Below are 19,357 nucleotides of genomic sequence, written 5' to 3'. Positions count from 1 at the left end.
TAGTGGACCGAACTGGACCAGAACCGGTACCCAGCGTCTCCACTGATAAGAGAACTGAAGTTTTCTGCCTAGTAACCGAACTGCCTGAACCCTCATTTTCCCGCTCCCTGGAAGTGGCGGGAATTACCATAGCAACTAGACTCACCATCTTGCCTTCAGCAGGTTCTCCATCCAAACAGCAGCAGAAACATGAAGACTGACAGATATTCAGGTTAGTTTTTTCTGCTAAAATTTTCTATTTTATTTTTTCAAATCGTTAAAGAAAATCAACTGATATGTTTTAAGCTTTAGTAAAACATAAACAATGTTTAAACAAACAGAGGATGAGACGTTCTGCCAGACGTTCACCGTCAAACCAACTACGACTCAGAACTGTGAATTCATTTTTATTCATATTACAAGACGGTAAACAGCTGGAATGGGTTTCAGCTCCAGCAGCTTGGAGAGCAGAGAAACTGACATAATGCCACAGATGATCAGGACGAACCGACTGGTCCACAGATGAGAGGATTTCACTGGACCTGGAGATCAGGCACTGAAACACAACTTATTATGGTCTGTAAACGCAGCAGAGGCCAGGATTTATCTGACAGTCTACAGACAGAAACAGGAAGTTTCCATCGGTGCATCTCTGCTGATGAATCAGGACTCACCAGGAGGAACCAGTTCATCCCAGTTCAGACAGAGGAGAATGAAAACAGTGTGCATGATACTCAAGATGAATAAATTAAAGTTAAAATGTTTAAGGCAGAATGTAGCAGGATGGGCTCAGAGGCTGGTTCCGTCACGTCGGGTCTGAGGTGGAAACACGGCGCTACTTCATGAGACCACTGAGGGTCACCCTCCGGCGTCTCCGCCTGCCTCAACCCGGGAGCCGAGGGGTCAGCGCCCCTCTGAAGCAGAGCGTGTCCAGGCTCCGCCCCCTACAGGAAGTAGGGCGTGGTTGTCCGGGGAGGAATGACGCGCTCAGAGTCCGGCACGGCGCGGAACAGCTTGGGCTCCTGCCGGCTGACGTCCTTGAAGACCATGATGGAGGCGATGTTCCCGCAGCGGTAGCAGTAGTTGGGCGCCGACCACACCGTCACCAGCTTCTCGTCGAACATGAACTTGTAGCCCTCGTGCACCAGCTGGTGAGCGCGGCAGATCAGCTTCAGGTTGTTGATGTGAACGAACTGAAACAGAGGGAACGTGGGTCAGCAGAGGGCGGGGGAGGGACGGGTTCTACGGGTCGGATGGGCGTACCTCGTTGGTGACCTTGGAGCCGAACAGCCAGCCGGCGCCGCGGGGGCTGATGGCCCAGGTGTCCACATCCTCCGGGTCGGACCACACCAGGTCGCAGAACGCCCCCTTGTGGGGAATCTCCTGGTTCCGCTCGATGGTCCGGATCTGGTCCAGAGTCTTGATGTCGGGCGAAAGTCCACCGTGGACGCAGAGGATCTGCTCATCTATCAACTGGACCCGACAGAGCAGAGGTCAGCTTCACACAACCAAACCTGACGGAGGCTAACGGACCAAAACCTGAAACAACTGACACCTCCGAGCTGGAGCCGGTTCTGACCCGGTTAAATAATCTATCAGTCAGATTCTGCAGCAGTTAATCCATAAATTAATCACCAGATCAGATAGAAAATCCTTCATTTATCACTTCAGCCAAAACATAAAGATTAAGCATCAGGGTTGAGCTGAGATTCAAATCTGGAGCTGAAACAGGAAGTAACCCGTCAAAAACAGGAAGTGAAAAACTTAAGAGAAAATCAGACAGTCAGAGCTGCAGCTGCTTGTCTCCAATTATCAAATTGTTTTTTCTCATTTTTCCCCTAATTTCAGCAGAATGTAATCATATTTAACGGGTCTGCTCCAGATTTAATCGTTCATTGATAATCCATCTGTTAATCTGGATTATTACCTGATTATTGAGTCAATCTGAGTTAACTGGCTCAGCTGCGTTGTCGCCACCAGAGGGCGCTGTTGTCCATTATTGATGGTAAAACATTCAGTGGATGTGACATTCAGGTCTGCATTGTTTAGCTAACCGACTGTGTTGCCAACGGCAACGCCAGCCCAGGGTTGAGGGTTCAACTCCTGAATCAAAACTCCTAAAACACCATCAACCCTCCACTATGTCACATCGGGTCAGCTGGTCTCAGCCCCATCAGAACCAGTGACAGCAGCCGGCCGGACCGGACCGGACCGAACCAGCAGAACCTCCAGAGAAATGGAGGACAGACTCACAGCGGCCACCGTCAGCATGTCGAACACCTTGGTGCAGTACCGCCAGGCGTTGGCGTTCCCATACTTGGTCTGACATTCATCTGAAACAGAGGAGAACCGGATCAGAACCAGAACACAGATGGAGTCAGGAGAAGGCCAGGGTGGCGGGTCGGTACCATAGAACCCGTAGACCTGCGTGATCTGTCTGCTCTCATGGTTTCCTCTCAGCAGCGTGATGCGATCGGGCCACTTGGCCTTCAGAGCCAGCAGGTAGGTGAACGTCTCCAGACTGTAATACCCCCGGTCCACAAAGTCTCCCTGCAGAGAGACGGGAGGAGAACCGGATCAGAACCCGGTCAGAACCAGGAAACATGCAGCGTTAGCTCCGCGTCTACCAGCAGGTCTCACCATGAAGACGTAGTTTGTGTCTGGAACCTGACCTCCGGTCCTGAACAGCTCACACAGGTCATAAAACTGGAATAAAAACAGGAAACGCATGAGAGGCCGATGGTGGTTAACGGCGGCCGGTGGCGGTTAACGGCGGCCGGTGGCGGTTAACGGCGGCCGGTGGCGGTTAACGGCGGCCGGTGGCGGTTAACGGCGGCCGATGGCGGTTAACGGCGGCCGGTGGTGGTTAACGGCGGCCGGTGGCGGTTAACGGCGGCCGGTGGCGGTTAACGGCGGCCGATGGCGGTTAACGGCGGCCGGTGGCGGTTAACGGCGGCCGATGGCGGTTAACGGCGGCCGGTGGCGGTTAACGGCGGCCGGTGGCTGTTAACGGCGGCCGGTGGCGGTTAACGGCGGCCGGTGGCGGTTAACGGTGGCCAGTGACGGTTAACGGTGGCCGGTGGCGGTTAACGGCGGCCGGTGGCGGTTAACGGCGGCCGGTGTTGGTTAACGGTGGCCGATGGTGGTTAACGGTGGCCGATGGTGGTTAACGGCGGCCGGTGGCGGTTAACGGCGGCCGGTGACGGTTCCACTCACCTGACCGTGAATATCTCCACAGACGGTGACCGGAGTGGCTACAGGCTGAACGTTGGACTCCTCCAGCAGCAGATCACAAACATAGTCACATAATCTCTGCAACACAAACAGGAAAACATTCTGGATTATAATCTGGAGCCGCAGCAGCTTCAGGTCTGGATCAGGGAAGGTAGATCTAAAGATCTAGATCAGTACATCCAGTTTCAGCTTCGACTTATATGCGCTCAAGAGAACATCGAGAGTTCAGTCAGCTGATCATCTCTGATCACTTCCGGTCAGACCTCAGATTATTCCGGATTATCAGCCCAGAGCTTCAGCCTGGTATCAGATTAGAAACAGAAAAACTTGTCCTGCTATATGATGGCTCAGATTTTATGTTCTAGAAACAAAATGATGTCTGGAAACACAAACATGACAAACTACCGGTCCGGAGAACCGAACAGAACCGGACCGTTTCAGAACCTGTGTGATGGTAGTTTTGTAAACTTCAGGTAAAAGCAGCTGGTTCTGTTATTGTTTTGTCTGTCTTGTATTTTTGTTCCTGTGATGAACCAGAACCAGAACCAGCTGAACCAGGTCAGTTTAACCCGCTGCAGGAGAGCCTCTGAGCGGCTTCCTCTCTCAGCTCTCCGCCCTTTGGTTCTTTTTATTTTCAGCTGATATGTTATCAGAATGAAGCAGATGGTTGATCGGTTCTGACCCAGATTACCAGAACATTACGTGCCTCTGACCCAGATCACCAGAACAAACTCTTCCTTCATAAACTTAGCCGCTAGCTCCATTAGCTTCCAGCGCTCCAGAAACTCGACATAAACTCAAAACTCACCTTTAAGTCGTTCTCTGGTAAATATTTGCAGTGTTTCGCTATTTCTACGTATCTGTCGAGGTCTAAAGGAGCCATAATTAAAATGAAGTTTTAAAATCTGAAAATAAAAACGGCTAGAGGCGATTAGCCTTCCTGCTAACTAGTTCCGCTTCTCCTTCCTTCTTCTTCTTCTTCTTCAGTGGCAGAGCGCAGCTGGTAGGACCACAGCATGACCGCCACCTAGTGGTTCAGAGAAGATAATACCTGCACACTAGGTGTTCATAATAAACTAGTTTCAGGAAACTAGTTTCAGGAGCTGCTACAGACTGAGACATTTCGGCCTCTTGCCCGAAGTGTCTCACTGGAATTGGGCACCAGCATCTCCAGACCCCACTGGGGACAAAGGTGTAAGAAAATGGATGGATAGTTTCAGGAGAACAGCAGGATAACAACACTTAAACAACAGTGAGTCTTAGCCAAAGGACGTGCACTTCTCTGCCTTCATGAGACTCTTCCAGTCGCAACCTGCTGATGACCTCTGACCTCTGAGACCACTTCCTGTTTGAAGCCTCATCATGATGCGGTTCTGTTAGCAGGATGAGGAGGAGGACTGTTAACTGTTAGAGCGACCTTATAACCATTTAAAATCACAATAATCAAGTTTATGAAATCAGTATTGGAAAGAAAAACATTCATAATTATGAAAAATGAAAGTAGAATGAAATCAGGATAAAAATTATAGAAAAATTGGGATTTAAATCAGTTTCAGAACCGTTCCTGATCCGTTCCAGATAAGTTCCTGATTCGTGTTTCTGCGGTTCAGGTGGTTCAGTTTTCCTGTTATTTCGGATAAATCCTGATTTTTCGCTCTGAGCTGCAGAACTGGGATGTTTCTGTCCCAGTCAGGGTTTACTGGGAGCTCTGGTTCCATCAGAGAGCTGCAGCAGCTAAATGCTGCTAACATCTGACTGGATGGTTCGGCTCGGTCTAATTCCTGGGTGGCGCTGCAGCTAGACTCGGCCTGAGTCAGCAACCTTTGACCTGCAGACTGGAGACTCAGTCGGGATCTGCTGCCTTTACTCCTCCTGCTCTTTGACAGCACAGCAAGAGACCCAGACTTTGACTAGGCCGTCTTCCTTCTCTCCTGCTCTTTTCTCCAGCTGCATCCTCTCACCTGTAATTAGCTCTTCTGGTGGCGCCACCATCTTGTTTCTAGAGAGGAGAATCGTTCTCTTGGTTCAGAGTCGTGATGGAAACCAGGTTCAAATCAGAACAAAATGCAGATTAAATCTGTTATTAACAGCAGAATAAATTCATGAATGAATTGAGCTTAATGGGAGTTGATCGGTTACTCGGAGCTCTGCTGGTGCTTCCTGGCGTTTTGGCTGGCTGTGGGGACTGAAGGGTTAACGGTGTGGGAGCAGGAGGAGCGTTGGAGCGCTGCCTGCCTCTCTGTTGCTCCTGCGGCTCCAGACCCGGCTCCGGCTCCAGAGGGACGGCATGATGCGGGTCGTCCTGTTCTGCTGCTGCCTTTCCTCTCTGCACCTCCTGCTCTGCGCCGCGCCGCTGACTGAGGGCGGCGCCGCCATCAGTCTGCAGGTGAGTCCACACAACGCCTGAGCAGAACCGCAACCTGGGGCAATCTGAGCAACATTCTTCCAGAACCAGCAGGCGATAAATCAGACCAGAACAAAGATCCAGGGACAGAATCAGAAACGAACAACAGGTGTGTAACAGGTCAGACAGGAAGTCAGGCTGAACGAGACGGGAGATGGAAAAGGTCAGAGGTCCCTCAGAGTCTGGAAACAGAAAACAACAACAGCAACAGGTTGCTCTGAGAGAGACAGAAACGTTTAAAATGATCTTAGAATCTCAGAGATCCTGAAGAAATAAAAACCTGAAACCTGCTGGGGTATCAGAGGGTAACTACAGGGTATGCCCTAGAAGTACCCTTCTACTTATAGGGCAAGTACTGGGGCACCGATACCCCATAACTACTGGGGTACTGGTAGGGTACTCTTTAGGAAGTGCACAGTTTGCCCACATGGTGCAGATACTTGTAGGGTATCTGTGTAACCTTTACAAGGAGTCTAAGGGGCATTTAACCCCCCATCCCGAGATACCCCATTTGGGGGTAATAGCATTCCTAGAGACTCCAGGGACCTGAAAGGGTCATAAATGATGCTAAAGAGGTACTTACAGTGTGGCAACAGGGTACCAAGGAGGTACCAATGGGGTACGTACAGGGTACTTACAGGGTACTTTCTGGGTATTTACAATGTACCTTTGCAATGCTCACAAGCAAACTGTGAGGTATTAAAACGCTAACCTGGGGGCACTAATGGGGTAACTGGGTATTTACGCTGTGCCTGCAGGGTACATACAGAGGTACTTTAATGCAGAGACAGAGTACTTTCAGGGTACTATGTGGGGTTAGCGTACAGCTGGTGCCTTCAGGGTAACTATGGAGTATTTATGAGTCGATTCTTCCAGATCTCATCCAGTTTATAACAGTCAGAGTTTTTCTCTTCATGTGTCGTTATTAAGTCTGCGGTTACGGTTTTACAGGGTGGATAATGAATAGAAAGGAGAGATGACATCATGAATCATATTGGAAAGTATCACCTGTGGGATGATTAAGTAACAAATAGCAGATCATAATTATCTCTCTGACAGAGCTAAAGAATGTTAATTCCCCCTGAATGAGTGAAACTGCAGCTGTCAGCTGATCTAATCTGTCTTCATCTCAGGCTAATGGCTGCAGCATGTTAGCCTGCTAGCCGGTTCCGGATCGGTCCGCAACATTTCAAATACGCTCAGTGACTTTAAATTGTTCAGAAGAAACAATTGGACTTGGTTCCCATGAATGTAATCAGGAAGTCATTTGAACAGGCTGAGAGCTTCCTGAGTTTTTCACATGTGACATTTAATCAGCCTAAAGACTCTGGAAAATCTTTAGGCTGATTAAGAGAAGAAAGGCGTGTTGATGAAGATCAACACGCTAACACCATGCTAACATCACGCTAACAGAAACACTGAACAGAAAGGAAGCCTGCTCTTCTTCTTTAGACTGTTGAGTTTGTTTTGGGGTAACTTCCTGGTGACCCCGCGGCTCCTGGTGGTTCAGGCATGGGGGGCCAGAGGGACCCGAACCCCCCAATGTTGGAAAAGTCTGGAATTGTCCCACCACAGAAATCATGAAGGAAACCTTTGTATTTAAACAATATTAATATAAAAAGGCAAAAGAAACAAAGAACGAAATAAATGTGCCATTCATCTAAAAAAATAGAAATAAGAATGAATTAATTTTTAGGTCCCCCCCATTGTTAGAACAATGGTTCAGTCCAAAGTGTACGAGGAGCAACGGCTGCTGAATGCTACCGGCTCCGTCAGAGCCCCTGAACAGAGGAGCTAGCTGCTAGCTGCTAGCTGCTAGCTGCTAGCTGCTAGCTGCTAGCTGCTAGCTGCTAGCTGCTAGCTGCTAGCTGCTAGCTGCTAGCTGCTAGCTGTGGCTTTGCAGCACAAACATAAACCCTCCAGTAAGTAAATACTTAAAGCAAAAGACATGAAACACATTTTATTTCCTTTCACTGCTCAATAAGAAGAAACACGTTACCAATAAAAATCAGGCCAGTTTGTTATTTCATTACTTTGACTGAATTATGATAAACTGCCTCATTAAGCCTTAAATCAAAACTGCTACATTACTTTGATAGACTTAGTATTTTTGTTAAAAGTAACAAATCTCTAACTATATTTAGTTCTTTAACTCTTACATTAATAAGAAGAGATTGAAAGTGGAGCTGCTGAGCGTTAGCGTTAGCCCACAGCAGAGGCGCTGCTGCAGCTGGTGGTAAAAAGAAACTATGCCTTTATTTTTTACTATCTTCAGCGTAGAGCCTTTAAAACCATAAAATAAAATCTGAATATGTTTCCATAAAGTCCCTGGTGCTCTGAACGTTGAGCTGAAGTTATGATTCTCCCAGATATTCACCTTCCAGGTTCTCAGCCACCAGGATGGGAAAACCAGAACAGGTTTAAAATCAAGCAACTTAACAAGTTATAACTTAAATAACACATAACTTGTACTGAGAGCCACTGCAATAAATCAATGTGTTTATGAGGAATTTTACTCATTAAAACTTGTTTTTATGTAGAGTCCTGATTTTGTGAAGGTGTAGCAGAGATTAGATCAGTGACTCTGAACCAAATCAGATCTAAACATTTAAACTTTAGTTTGACTCTCCGGGTCTCAACAGTTTGTTTACTGAGAAAAACTCACTAAAAACTTTTTAAACCTGGTTCCATTTCACTGTAACTTTTCTGACCCTCCAATAATGAGGTGGGATTTCCCCAGGACTCGTCTGGAGGGTCGCTGGCGTCAGACTGGGCAGGCGGAGGCCCGTCATGGTGCAGCTGGGGGCTAAACTCTGCTGGGGTGCTGAGTCAGCGAAGCGGAGAAAACAGCCACTTACTCAGAGACGAACATGCAGCGTGTCTTCATTCCTGACCCGATCCGGTGCTGACGGGTCAGACCTCCATGTCCACTTTGGATGTTTCCGACTCACTGCAGGAACGTTTGGAGGTCATTTTAGCTTCACGGACATTTAGCAGCCAGACGTTGGAAATTACTGCCAAGAATTTAATCTCTATTTTGAGCTTCTAGTTTTTCTGTTTCATCCAGAAATAAGAGAGTTTTTATTTGTACATCAGATTAGGGAAACTTCCCCTGCTGCAGAGTTGATCTGCATCTCAATAAAACATCGTTTGGATTCTGGTGATTCTCTGGATCATCAGCAAAACAAACCCTTACTGAAAAAACGACAAAACATCCACCCAGATGGCAGCGCAGGACGACAGGATGAGAAATGATGGGTGAAGCAGAAACAGATGCTGGTCAGAGGAAAACATGACAAATGAGATCATTTCTCCTCATTTAGCTGAAGGACATGAACTCTGGGATAAACAGGAAGAGGAGGATGAGAGAAAGAGAGGAAGGATGGAGGTCAAAGGGGTCGTTTGACTGATTCAGTGGAAACGAGGCATAAAGTGGGTTAAACTAGCATGAACTAGCATGAGGTCAATTCAGCTACTATAAGATAAAATGTATAAATGATTATAAACCAAGACAGGTAAACTAAAATAAAGGTAAAACATAAGACTGATAAACTAAGGTTCACCTGCAATAAGATATGCTAACATAGGCTTAGATACACTAGGCTAACCTTAGCTAAAACAAGACAAGCTAACATAGGCTTAGATACGCTAGGCTAACCTTAGCTAAAACAACAAGATAAGTTAACATAGGCTTAGATACACTAGGCTAACCTTAGCTAAAACAACAAGATAAGCTAACATAGGCTTAGATACGCTAGGCTAACCTTAGCTAAAACAACAAGATAAGCTAACATAGGCTTAGATACGCTAGGCTAACCTTAGCTAAAACAAGACAAGCTAACATAGGCTTAGATACGCTAGGCTAACCTTAGCTAAAACAACAAGATAAGCTAACACAGGCTTAGATACGCTAGGTTAACCTTAGCTAAAACAAGACAAGCTAAGATAGTTAAACTATGATAAGCTAAGCTGAGTCTGAGGAAAAACTCAAGATGCAAATCGTTTCTCCTCTAAAGCAGCTTATTGGAGCTCAGAGGCTTCAGGACCTTCAATCTGTTTCATTTGAGTCTTTTGATCTGGATCTTCAGTCAAGCCTGAGAGGAAAACACTTGCTGCTGCTGATACCTGGGACTTTCTGTGGTTAAATATTTACTGTTGACATTCTTTCCGCTCTGCGCATCATTTACCTTGGATGGAAGGAGATGGAGTCACACATGCTTTGTGAAGTGTAATCAGAGCTTTAACCGTTTTAAGTTTAGGCCTGGCCTTAATACCAGCATGCAGCCGGGCGGCCGTGTTTGGTGCTGATGAGCTCATCCTGCAGCTCAAACGGGGATTTCCACACATCTGCAGCGCTGCGGAGGCCGAGCCGCAGGTTTCCACTCCGCATGTTCTGACCTGACCGGCTCCACGAGTCGCATCAAAGCCTCGGCCGCGTAAACACCTGCTGGATTGAACCACAACGGGCCGATTTGTTCACAGCTAGTTTCTGTCTAAGCTGCTGAGTTTGGTGGAGGCGCAGCGCCGTGTCCGGACTCGCTGGCCTCTGCAGGATTCCCTGCTGTCACCGCTTCGCTTCGCTTCGGTTCAGAAACACCAACCAGATAGAATCTGATCCAACAGCTGAACGAGCAACACGCAGCTTCAATGGTTAAAAAACGAGACAGAAAGTCTGCTGGATTTACTCAAATTATTGATTCTTTAAAGGCTCATTTGGTCAAACGTCCCTTAGCAATCTGACCTTTGACCCCATCAACCAGATTCTGGATCCATCCTGGTTATATTTAGTCTACTTAGCAGAAACTGGCTGATTTCCAGGTTAATGTTAGATTTATTCCTTTTACAACCATTGTGTCGTGTTTGGATCATCTTCCTGTTGGAAAAAACAAACCTGTGAAAGTTTCTGACCTTTAGGCGTCCACAGAGAAGCCTGAGTAAAACCAACATGGACTGAGAGTCCTGAACGCCCCACTTCAGAAATAATAACTTATATTTGTAGCTAAATGTCTCTGAAGGTCAAATGGACAAACTGAAGAGTCAAAGTGAGGCTTTCAAGCCAACAACACTGAACCAGCTACTGTGTTATTATCATTATTATTAACTTTATTACTCCTGTAGGCAAAGCATTGATGCTATTATTGATGAATTCTCAGAGTTCCTGAAGCTGGCAGGTCGGCCCACAGCACTACTAGAACCTGAAGCCTCAATCAAACCGTTTAATAAATAATGTTGAGAAATCTTACTGGACTCAGAACCTTCTGCTGTTCCCACATTTTCAGTCTTCAGTGTTTCTGGAGGAGTTCTGATGAGTTTAACGAACATTTGGATCCAGTTTTTACAGAAACGTTCAGACCTGTCTCGGTTTCGTTAGATTTTGGGTTTGGAGTCTCTGCTCTCTGGAAAGCAGACAAAATATTTACGTTTTTATGAGCATTGTGGCCATGAAATGATTTAATTTAAAAGGTTTGTGAATATTTCTGGTCAGAATCTCCAGATTGAGACGTTATTACACTCTATGCTGACGAATTACCCGAACACATCCTACAACTTAAACTGTGATTATGTGAAAACCGTAAAAGGAATCAGAATGAAAATGGAGTCAGGAAAAGTCCAGCTTTCTGTCGGCATTTTAAACGTTGAACGGTGGTTCTGATAGAACGTGTCTGAGCTGCAGACCTCCCACCGGAGCCGGGATCCATCCTGCGTCTCGTCCTGTTGGTGACCTGCTAAAGCTACAAGTCCCTTCATATTCAGGAGCTTTTAAAGCTTTGCTGTGGCTGGAAAAGGTTTTGTTTTCATTCAAAAGGTGAATTATATTTATTTATCAAGAACAGAATGTAAGTCCAGCTTCTCCAGGGTGGAGATGAAACGTGGCAGAGGTTTAAACTGGATTTCACTGGTTAAACTAAACTGGTTTTCTTCACAGAACAAAGGGAACAGCTGTTTGGTTCTCAGCTGTTGGGACTTGCTCCGGTCCATAGATCATAACTTTACAGCGACAGAAGGAATGAATGTGTAGATAATGAAGTCTGTGCAGACATGTTTTATAGGAAGAATGGAGGGCGGGACGATCTGAGGATGATGAAGACAGAATTCACCGAGGTACAGAGGAGAACCAGGCCTTCAGTTAAAAATGGCTCCATTTCCCATGCTCCTTAAACACATCGTCTGATGGACGCAGACTTCACTCTAGCAGGCAGCAACAAGTGTCACCATCAGAGACTAAACATGTGATTTACTGATGTGAAGAGTTACTGAAGGCATCGGCCCTCGTCTGACTTTAACTAGACCTCCCAGCAGGAAGTCGCCGCCCAGGAAGGTTTTCTGAAATGAACCCTGGGAGACGCTGAGGTTAATCATTCTCTCTGGAGAACAATGAAGGATCAAACTGATGGGAGCTACGCTAGCAGCTCTGGACGAGGGTCAGATACTGACCTGCTCATGATGTCAGGAGGACCGGATGACCTTTATCTGGCTGAACTTTGGCTGCGTTCTCCAAACGGTCGCCCAGCTGGCTCAGCGGTTCTCTAACCAGGGACAGCTGCTGACTTCAGCCTGCTCAGCAGAACCAGAACCAGGACCAGCTGATGTCAGTGACTGATGAAGGAGGATGACTATCACAATCACAGCAGCTCATTACCGCCTCAGACTTAGCATCCCATCATTACTGCGTTTGATGTGCTGCTCTCAGCCGCTCTGACGTCACACTGCAGCTGTTTTTGGCCACATGTAATTTATCAGGGTTTGCACAGCGCGGACCAGAGCAGGTCCTGCTCTGCTAACTGAAAGGAACGTCACAGGTAGACGTCACCTGGTTACGTTGAGGCGCCATGATGGACGTCAGGGTCACAAGAAACCGGGTTTTATTCCCCGAGTTGTTCTTGCCGTCATAGCCAAGGCTTCTATTTGTTCAAGTTGAGCTAACTTGTCTAGCTAGCTTGTAGCTAGCTTAGAAACCGACCCAAACCTTTTCCCTCCTGGTGTCTTCGTTGTTTTCATCAAATTGACGACTTTCCCTGAATTCACTCCACATGGCTCCTTTCCTTATGCCATAAACGGCGTTTCCTGTTACAGCAGACTTAGCAGCCCAGATGCTAACCGGTTTCTGTGTACATGCTAGGCTACATGATGGTGGGTTACTGATGCAGTATTTGATTGTTCTTACCTACATATGGAAAATTTAATCTTCTTACCTTTGTTCGCTGTAAATCCGTGAATAACCGACGGCTGCTGGTCAGTCCACCGCCGTCTTCTTTCCTCATCAAAGGTTTACCATAAAATCAGTTTGGTTCGCATCCTTGTCTGTCTGTGCAGCTCAAGTTCAGTACTGTCACCATTTTTACGCTGAAATCAACTGAATAAAAGCGATATGTTTGGTTTTTGACGAGCTTTATGGGAGTTTGTTCAGTTCGTCTTGGCAGAGCGGGACGTCACATGGTCAATGAGTGTTGACATTTCTGCAAGATATTTCCATAATTGGCTGTGTGCATTGCTTATAAAGTCTTATAAATAAATAATGGGTTAGGGTTTGATAGATCAGAAACTGTCCTCTGTCTGCAGGGGTCGCCTCACAGCAACAGCCATGCTGTCCTAAAGCGGAGGGGTCGACACAAACAGGACACTCTGACCCAAGTGGACCATTCAGAGTCCGTTCTGGTGTCCAGAAATGAGACAGGGTTCTGGAGCCGTCCCCGCTGTGGAGTCCCAGACTACCCCAGAGTAACGCCGCTCAACGGGTCAAAGCTCCTGAAGAGGAGCAGGAAGGAACGCGGCAAAAGATTTGCTCTGTTTGGAGGAAGATGGGACAAAACCGAGCTCACCTACCGGTAAGAAACACAACCCTCAACCCGACTCCTCCAGACTCTGAAGGTCACCTGAAGGTCTGTTACAGTGTTGGACACGAAGCCGTCCGTCCTTTTCTGGTCCAGTATTTGTTTGTTATCCTTGAAAACATGTCTGTTGTGCAGGATTGTTCGTTTTCCCTGGCAGATGAGTGAAGACAAAGTTCGGCGCATCCTGGAGGAGGCCTTTGGGGTTTGGGGCGCGGTCACTCCTCTGACGTTCAGAGAGGTCATCGGCGAGAGAGCGGACATCATCATTGACTTCAACAGGTAAGAAACACAAGAGCCCAGAGCAGATGTTCTGGTTTTAGTTTGAAAACGAGTTCTGGAGCAATTATTAGTGACTGCAGATGAATAAAACTAATGTAAACAAGTGAATCAGACCTGAACAATATTTAAAAGTCGTACCCGGCTTTGTGGTCTGCAGTCAATGTGTTTGAGGGAATATAAAAGACGTTCAGAGTTATATAACCAATCCTCTAACTGGATGTTCAGAGTCTGACGCATCGATGGCGTCTTTGCTGCAGCAGAACTCCGTTTCTCTGCCAGACCATCTTTGCTTCGACCTGCAGAGTTCAGAGAGGTTACAGACAATCTGATGCAACTTCCCAGATTTAGTTACAAAACCTTTTAGACCACGGAGGTTTACTGGCTCTGAGGTGATTCTGGCATTTGGGTTTGAGTCCCGGTCCAGATCGATTTCTCTCGTCAAATTTCAACCGGCGAACAGAAACCGTTATGATCCAGGATGCTGAGTCCAGCGATTGGGTAAAATCAGAACCACAACCATGAAAACCTTTTCTGAACTCATCTGAGGATTTTTGTAGCTTGTTGCTGCATGGTGACCATTATTTCTACAGCCAATGGTTTTCTGAATCACTGCAGAAACAGAAACGGCTTGAACTGGTTTATATTGCTCAGAAGATGAGATCAGTTGTCGTTTTGTAGGTACTGGCATGGTGACGACCTCCCGTTCGACGGTCCTGGAGGAATTCTGGCCCACGCTTTTTTCCCTCGCACGCTTAAAGAGGGAGAGGTCCACTTTGACTACGACGAACACTGGACGGTCGGCAACGGCGTCGGTAAGATGTCTGGGACTGTTCACGTTTGTGTGTGAGAAGCTGGTCTGATCCCTGGATGGTCTTCGTCTTTGTGAAGGTACCGACCTCCTGCAGGTGGCAGCCCATGAGTTCGGCCATGTTCTGGGCCTGCAGCACTCTCTGGAGCCCGATGCGGTCATGTGTCCCTTCTACAGCGACTCCTACCCTCTGAAGCTCAGTGAGGACGATAAGAGGGGCATCCAGTATCTATACGGACCGCCGCCGTACACGCCGCCTGACATAACCGAGACCAATGAGATCGAACCTGAACTGGTGAGAACCTGATCCTGTTTGGACCTTCAGAGCTGCGGTCCTGATCCAGTCATCAAGTCTTTAAAATAAAAAACAAAGTAAAAAGGTCATAGAAAGACCTTCAAGAAGAACTTTGGATCAGAAAGTTAGAAAGGCTTGAAAGGCGATAGAAAGGCTTGATCCAGTCCAGAACAGGAAACTGTTCTGGACTGGATCAAGCCTTTCTATCGCTGCTGCTCTGTTGAACATTTTTAGGCCAGAGAGTAACTGGAGTCTGTTTTCCCCAGCCGGACGCCTGCAGGACAAGCTTTGATGCCGTGTCCATGATCAGGGGAGAGCTGTTCTTCTTCAGGTCTCGATATGTTTGGCGAATCCGTGACAGGCGTCTGCAAGGCGGCTACCCGGCCTTGTCTTCGCGCCACTGGAGCGGTATTCCTGACTACATCGACGCAGCATATGAAGACAAGTCTGGGAACATCTGGTTCTTCCAAGGTGCAGAAGAAAAGCCAACACTTCTGTTCACGTCTCCATGAAGCTGCTAGAAGAGTCTTCTCTCCTTCTGCATAAAGTTTCATACTGAAGAAGTTCTTGAGGTCAATTAACTGCTGGTCCAGTTGGATCCAGACCTGAAGGGTTTGTGTTTCTGCTGCAGGCGACAGCTACTGGGTGTTTGACGCTGGGCGGAGGATTTCTGGCCCAGACTCCCTGCAGCGGCTCGGCCTTCCTGTCACCGACATCCAGGCGGCTCTGCGGTGGGAGGACGGCGGCTCGGAGAAGGTCTACCTCTTCAAGTCTTCGTTTTACTGGTCCTTCAGCGTCCAGGAGAACCGCGTCGGTGACCTCCATCCACGCAGCACGCACGAGTGGGCGGGACTTCCTGCACACGTCGACGCCGCCTTTCTGGACAGCTATGGTGAGACTCTGGGCCCGGTTCTGGTGAGACTTTGGTTCTGAGGGTTTCATCCATCGGACCTCTTTCTCCCTCAGGTTACCCCAACTTCCTGAGCGGGCTGTACTACTGGAAGTTGGACCCGGTGGCGCTGAAGGTGCTGGACGGATACCCGCGCAGAATCGGGACGGATTTCTTCGGCTGCTCCGAATCTGCATAAATACGTAAACTAATTCGTAAACTGAGAACAATCTGCTGCGTTATTGTCGTTTCATTAAACTCCTCACCTCGGGTAAAACAGGAACCAGTCCCTCCCAGCTGCAGCCGGGTCCGGTTCTGATCCGGTCCAGTTGTCCTGGTGCGAGGAGCCACATCCACTGACAGCCAGTGTCGATCAAATGGTCGCTAAGTTTGATTATTAAAGGTGCTATTTCAGGTCAGACCTCAGTCATGGCAGATGGTAGAGCTACAGACCTAGAACAGTTCTCACTCCTTCACTCAGATCTAGGCTAGATGTTCTTCCATCTTTCACAGGAAGTTTATTGTTACTCTTCAGTCCTAAAGGAGAGACATTTTATTTTTCTATATGCCATTTGTTTTTATATTTAAAGTGTCTGATCAGTGCAGGACGCTGACCAGTAAAACATACTGGTGCTAAACCAGTTCTGGTGACTTTATGTGCTTTAAACTGTAACAGGAAAACATGAACTGGTCAAAAAACACCAGTCAGACTGAGGATGTTTCCCTCCTGAAGGTCCGGTCGACCCGGTTCTACTGGAACCAGAACATCTGCTTCACCTCCAGCTGCTGTGGTTCTGACCCAAACCAACCTGTTCCCCTCCTGGCCTGTGGGGGCGCTGCACCAAGAACCACTGAAGGAAACCACACAAAAACCTCTGAAGACACTGAGAGCAACTTCCTGCTTCACCAGATGGAAACAAAATTCACACTAGGCTAACACGCTAGCTTTGGCTGAATTTACCCAGAATGCCCTGCGCTGTAGTCCACTTCCTGCTTTTGGAGCGGTCTCCGCTCTGCTTGGCGTTCACATTCAAACCAAACCAGAGTTCACTTCAACCAAACCCAGACCGAGAACCAGAGGTCAGAGGTCGATAAGCATTCACACCTCACCAACTGGTCCAGACTTTGACTAGGCAAATGAACTGAACATCGCTGGTTCTATTCAGGTTCCTGTTCAGTCACTTCAATCCAACTCCAGTCCGTTTGCCTAGAAAGTCCAGTTCCTGGTGTGAATGTTAATCAACCAAAAATCTGAAATCTGGTCTCGGTTCGGCTGAAGTGAACTCTGGTGCGGTTCCAATGCCTACAGGAAGTGAACTACAGCGCAGGGCATTCTGGGTAAATGCAACCAAAGCTAACGTGCTAGCCCAGCGCTAGCAGCAGAAATGGCTCCTGGCCTTTAGCCAAAGACTAAAGAGAAAAATCTGACGCCTCCATCTTGTTTTCATTTGGTGAAGAAGGAAGTTGCTCTCAGTGTCTTCAGAGGATTTTTTGTGGTTTCCTTCAGTGGTTTTTGGTGCAGCGCCCCCACAGGCCAGGAGGGGAACAGGTTGGTTTGGGTCAGAACCACATGATGGAGTTTTTAACAGTCGACTGACCTTCAGGTGGGAAACATCCTTACCGTTGGTTTCTTAGGTGGTCCAATGTGTGGCCCGGGGGCCATCTGTGGTCCTTGGAGTGATACTGTTTGGACTTTGGGCCAGAATTCAGGTCCAGATGGTTGATGCAGGTTAGCACGGCCTTTCAGAAAATATACAAACAAATTAAATCTCTAAAATGTAAAGCAAAGTTTTCCTCATTGTTTTGTTTTTAGTTTAATTTTCTAGTGAATGAAACCAAAAACATCCAGTCATCAGTTTTCATCTGAATTTGATAAGTTACCTAAATTTAAAAAAAAACAAACATTTACTTCAACAACTAGGATCATTTGAGTCTGATCGGATTTTATTTGAGGGCATCAGAGGCAGAATTTTAACTGGTATTTATGAGAAATAAAAATGATTTTCTTGGTTCAGTTTTGCTCCACTTTGTGTTTTTCTGCCACATTAAATTTTCTTAAAATACATGAAAATCCTGATGAGATGAGGGAAAGTTTGAAACTTTAGCAGGTTCTGGATATTTATATCTATAGATCCATAGATCTACAGATCTAGCACTAGATCTATAGATCTATAGTGCTAGATCTGTAGATCTGCTGGTTTCACTTTCTGAAAGAGAAAAATTTATAAATTTAAAGCTGAAAATGTCAAACAATCTCATCAAACTGAAAATGTTTTGATTTTTCAAAATGAATCATTTCACACATCAGGATTAATCAGATGGGTTCTGATCAGAACCTGATCAGAACCTGATCAGAACCCGATCAGGTTCTGTGACAGTTCAACATCTTTCTCTTTATATTTGTGAGTTGTTGTTTTGTTTTTTAAATAAAAATGATAAAGTTTCTCCTTTGTTGTGTCTCTGTGATGATAATGCAGCAGAGCTAAAGTCTGCAGGTTCTGGTTCTGGTTCTGGTGTCGGCCCGACATAATGAATAATAATAATGAGCAGAAGCTGTAACTATTTATTATCGTTGCTGTGAATATTCTCTGCGGTTCAGGATCAGAGAAGCTATTTGAAGATGAAACCTGTGGAGCTGCTTTCTTCTTCAAACAGCAACAATCTGTAATTTCGCTAAAACTGAAAACCATCAGCACATTTTTCTGTTCGGTGGTTTCGCTGCGAAACATTAAAAATAAAAAAGCAGTTTATGGCCTCTGTGAGATCTAGTTAAAGTTTCCTACACATGTGGCCAGAACGTAACGATCCAAGAAAACCCGCCAAACAGAAGAACAGCTGGTTATTCTGCTAAAGCTCAGAGCGACACCTGCTGGCTGTACAGGGAACTGCAGCTGCTTCAGGTCTGAGGCAAAATGTTGCAGAGAACATGGAGGAGTACGGAGGGCAAACAGGGACAAAATTCATTAAATGTACCACGGAATAAACGCGTTTAGATTAAAGCAACAATTTACTCTGTAACTGTAACATTACTTTTAATCAAAGTTTCCCATTTTTAAGAAATTTAAAGTCTCTAATTCCTAGTTTTGATTATTATCCATCCATCCATCCATCCATCCATCATCCATCCATCATCCATCATCCATCCATTATCCATCCATCCATCCATCATCCATCCATCATCCATCCATCCATCCATCCATTATCCATCCATCATCCATCCATCCATCCATCCATCATCCATCCATCCATCCATCCATCCATCCATCCATCCATCCATCCATCCATCCATCCATCCATTATCCATCCATCCATCATCCATCCATCCATCCATCCATCCATCATCCATCCATCATCCATCCATCCATCATCCATCCATCATCCATCCATCCATCCATCATCCATCCATCCATCCATCCATCCATCCATCCATTATCCATCCATCATCCATCCATCCATCCATCATCCATCCATCCATCCATCCATCCATCCATCCATCCATTATCCATCCATCATCCATCCATCCTCCATCCATCCATCCATCCATCCATCCATCCATCCATCTCCATCCATCCATCCATCCATCCATCCATCATCCATCCATCCATCCATCCATCCCATCCATCCATCATCCATCCAT

At 46.6% G+C, this 19,357-nt stretch overlaps 2 protein-coding genes across 2 annotated transcripts; one reads left to right on the top strand and one right to left on the bottom strand.

Moving 5' to 3' along the window:
- Positions 1–212: 212 nt before the first annotated feature.
- On the bottom strand, positions 213–4,210 carry LOC114150147 (serine/threonine-protein phosphatase 6 catalytic subunit-like). Its single transcript, XM_028026391.1, has 7 exons — positions 4,022–4,210; positions 3,196–3,291; positions 2,620–2,685; positions 2,388–2,529; positions 2,233–2,312; positions 1,243–1,452; positions 213–1,172 (listed from the first exon to the last, which is right to left on the bottom strand). Exons 1-7 carry the CDS (start codon positions 4,094–4,096, stop codon positions 924–926), a joined length of 918 nt encoding a protein of 305 aa, XP_027882192.1. The 5' UTR covers positions 4,097–4,210; the 3' UTR covers positions 213–923.
- A 1,174-nt stretch (positions 4,211–5,384) lies between these two features.
- LOC114150143 (stromelysin-3-like) lies at positions 5,385–16,559 on the top strand. The gene is made up of 8 exons (XM_028026385.1): positions 5,385–5,599; positions 13,178–13,443; positions 13,585–13,728; positions 14,407–14,540; positions 14,617–14,831; positions 15,098–15,302; positions 15,463–15,723; positions 15,798–16,559. The coding sequence occupies exons 1-8, from the start codon at positions 5,501–5,503 to the stop codon at positions 15,917–15,919; spliced, it is 1,446 nt and encodes a 481-aa protein (XP_027882186.1). The 5' UTR covers positions 5,385–5,500; the 3' UTR covers positions 15,920–16,559.
- The last annotated feature ends 2,798 nt before the right edge of the window (positions 16,560–19,357 follow it).

The sequence above is a fragment of the Xiphophorus couchianus genome, chromosome 8 (genome assembly GCF_001444195.1).
Source record: "Xiphophorus couchianus chromosome 8, X_couchianus-1.0, whole genome shotgun sequence".
NCBI lineage: Eukaryota > Metazoa > Chordata > Actinopteri > Cyprinodontiformes > Poeciliidae > Xiphophorus > Xiphophorus couchianus.
This window is presented reverse-complemented; position numbering and strand designations above follow the sequence as displayed.

Bases quoted from the DNA above. Each gene is read 5' to 3' on its own strand.
- LOC114150147 (XM_028026391.1), bottom strand. From the start codon at position 4,096: ATGGCTCCTTTAGACCTCGACAGATACGTAGAAATAGCGAAACACTGC. The intron at 2,686-3,195 runs GTGAGTGGAACC...TTTTTATTCCAG, and splicing joins GTGGAGATATTCACGGTCAG to TTTTATGACCTGTGTGAGCT. The intron at 1,453-2,232 runs GTGAGTCTGTCC...TGTCGGGTCCAG, and splicing joins ACATGCTGACGGTGGCCGCT to TTGATAGATGAGCAGATCCT.
- LOC114150143 (XM_028026385.1), top strand. From the start codon at position 5,501: ATGATGCGGGTCGTCCTGTTCTGCTGCTGCCTTTCCTCTCTGCACCTC. The intron at 13,444-13,584 runs GTAAGAAACACA...TCTGTTGTGCAG, and splicing joins AAAACCGAGCTCACCTACCG to GATTGTTCGTTTTCCCTGGC. The intron at 15,303-15,462 runs GTGCAGAAGAAA...TTTCTGCTGCAG, and splicing joins GAACATCTGGTTCTTCCAAG to GCGACAGCTACTGGGTGTTT.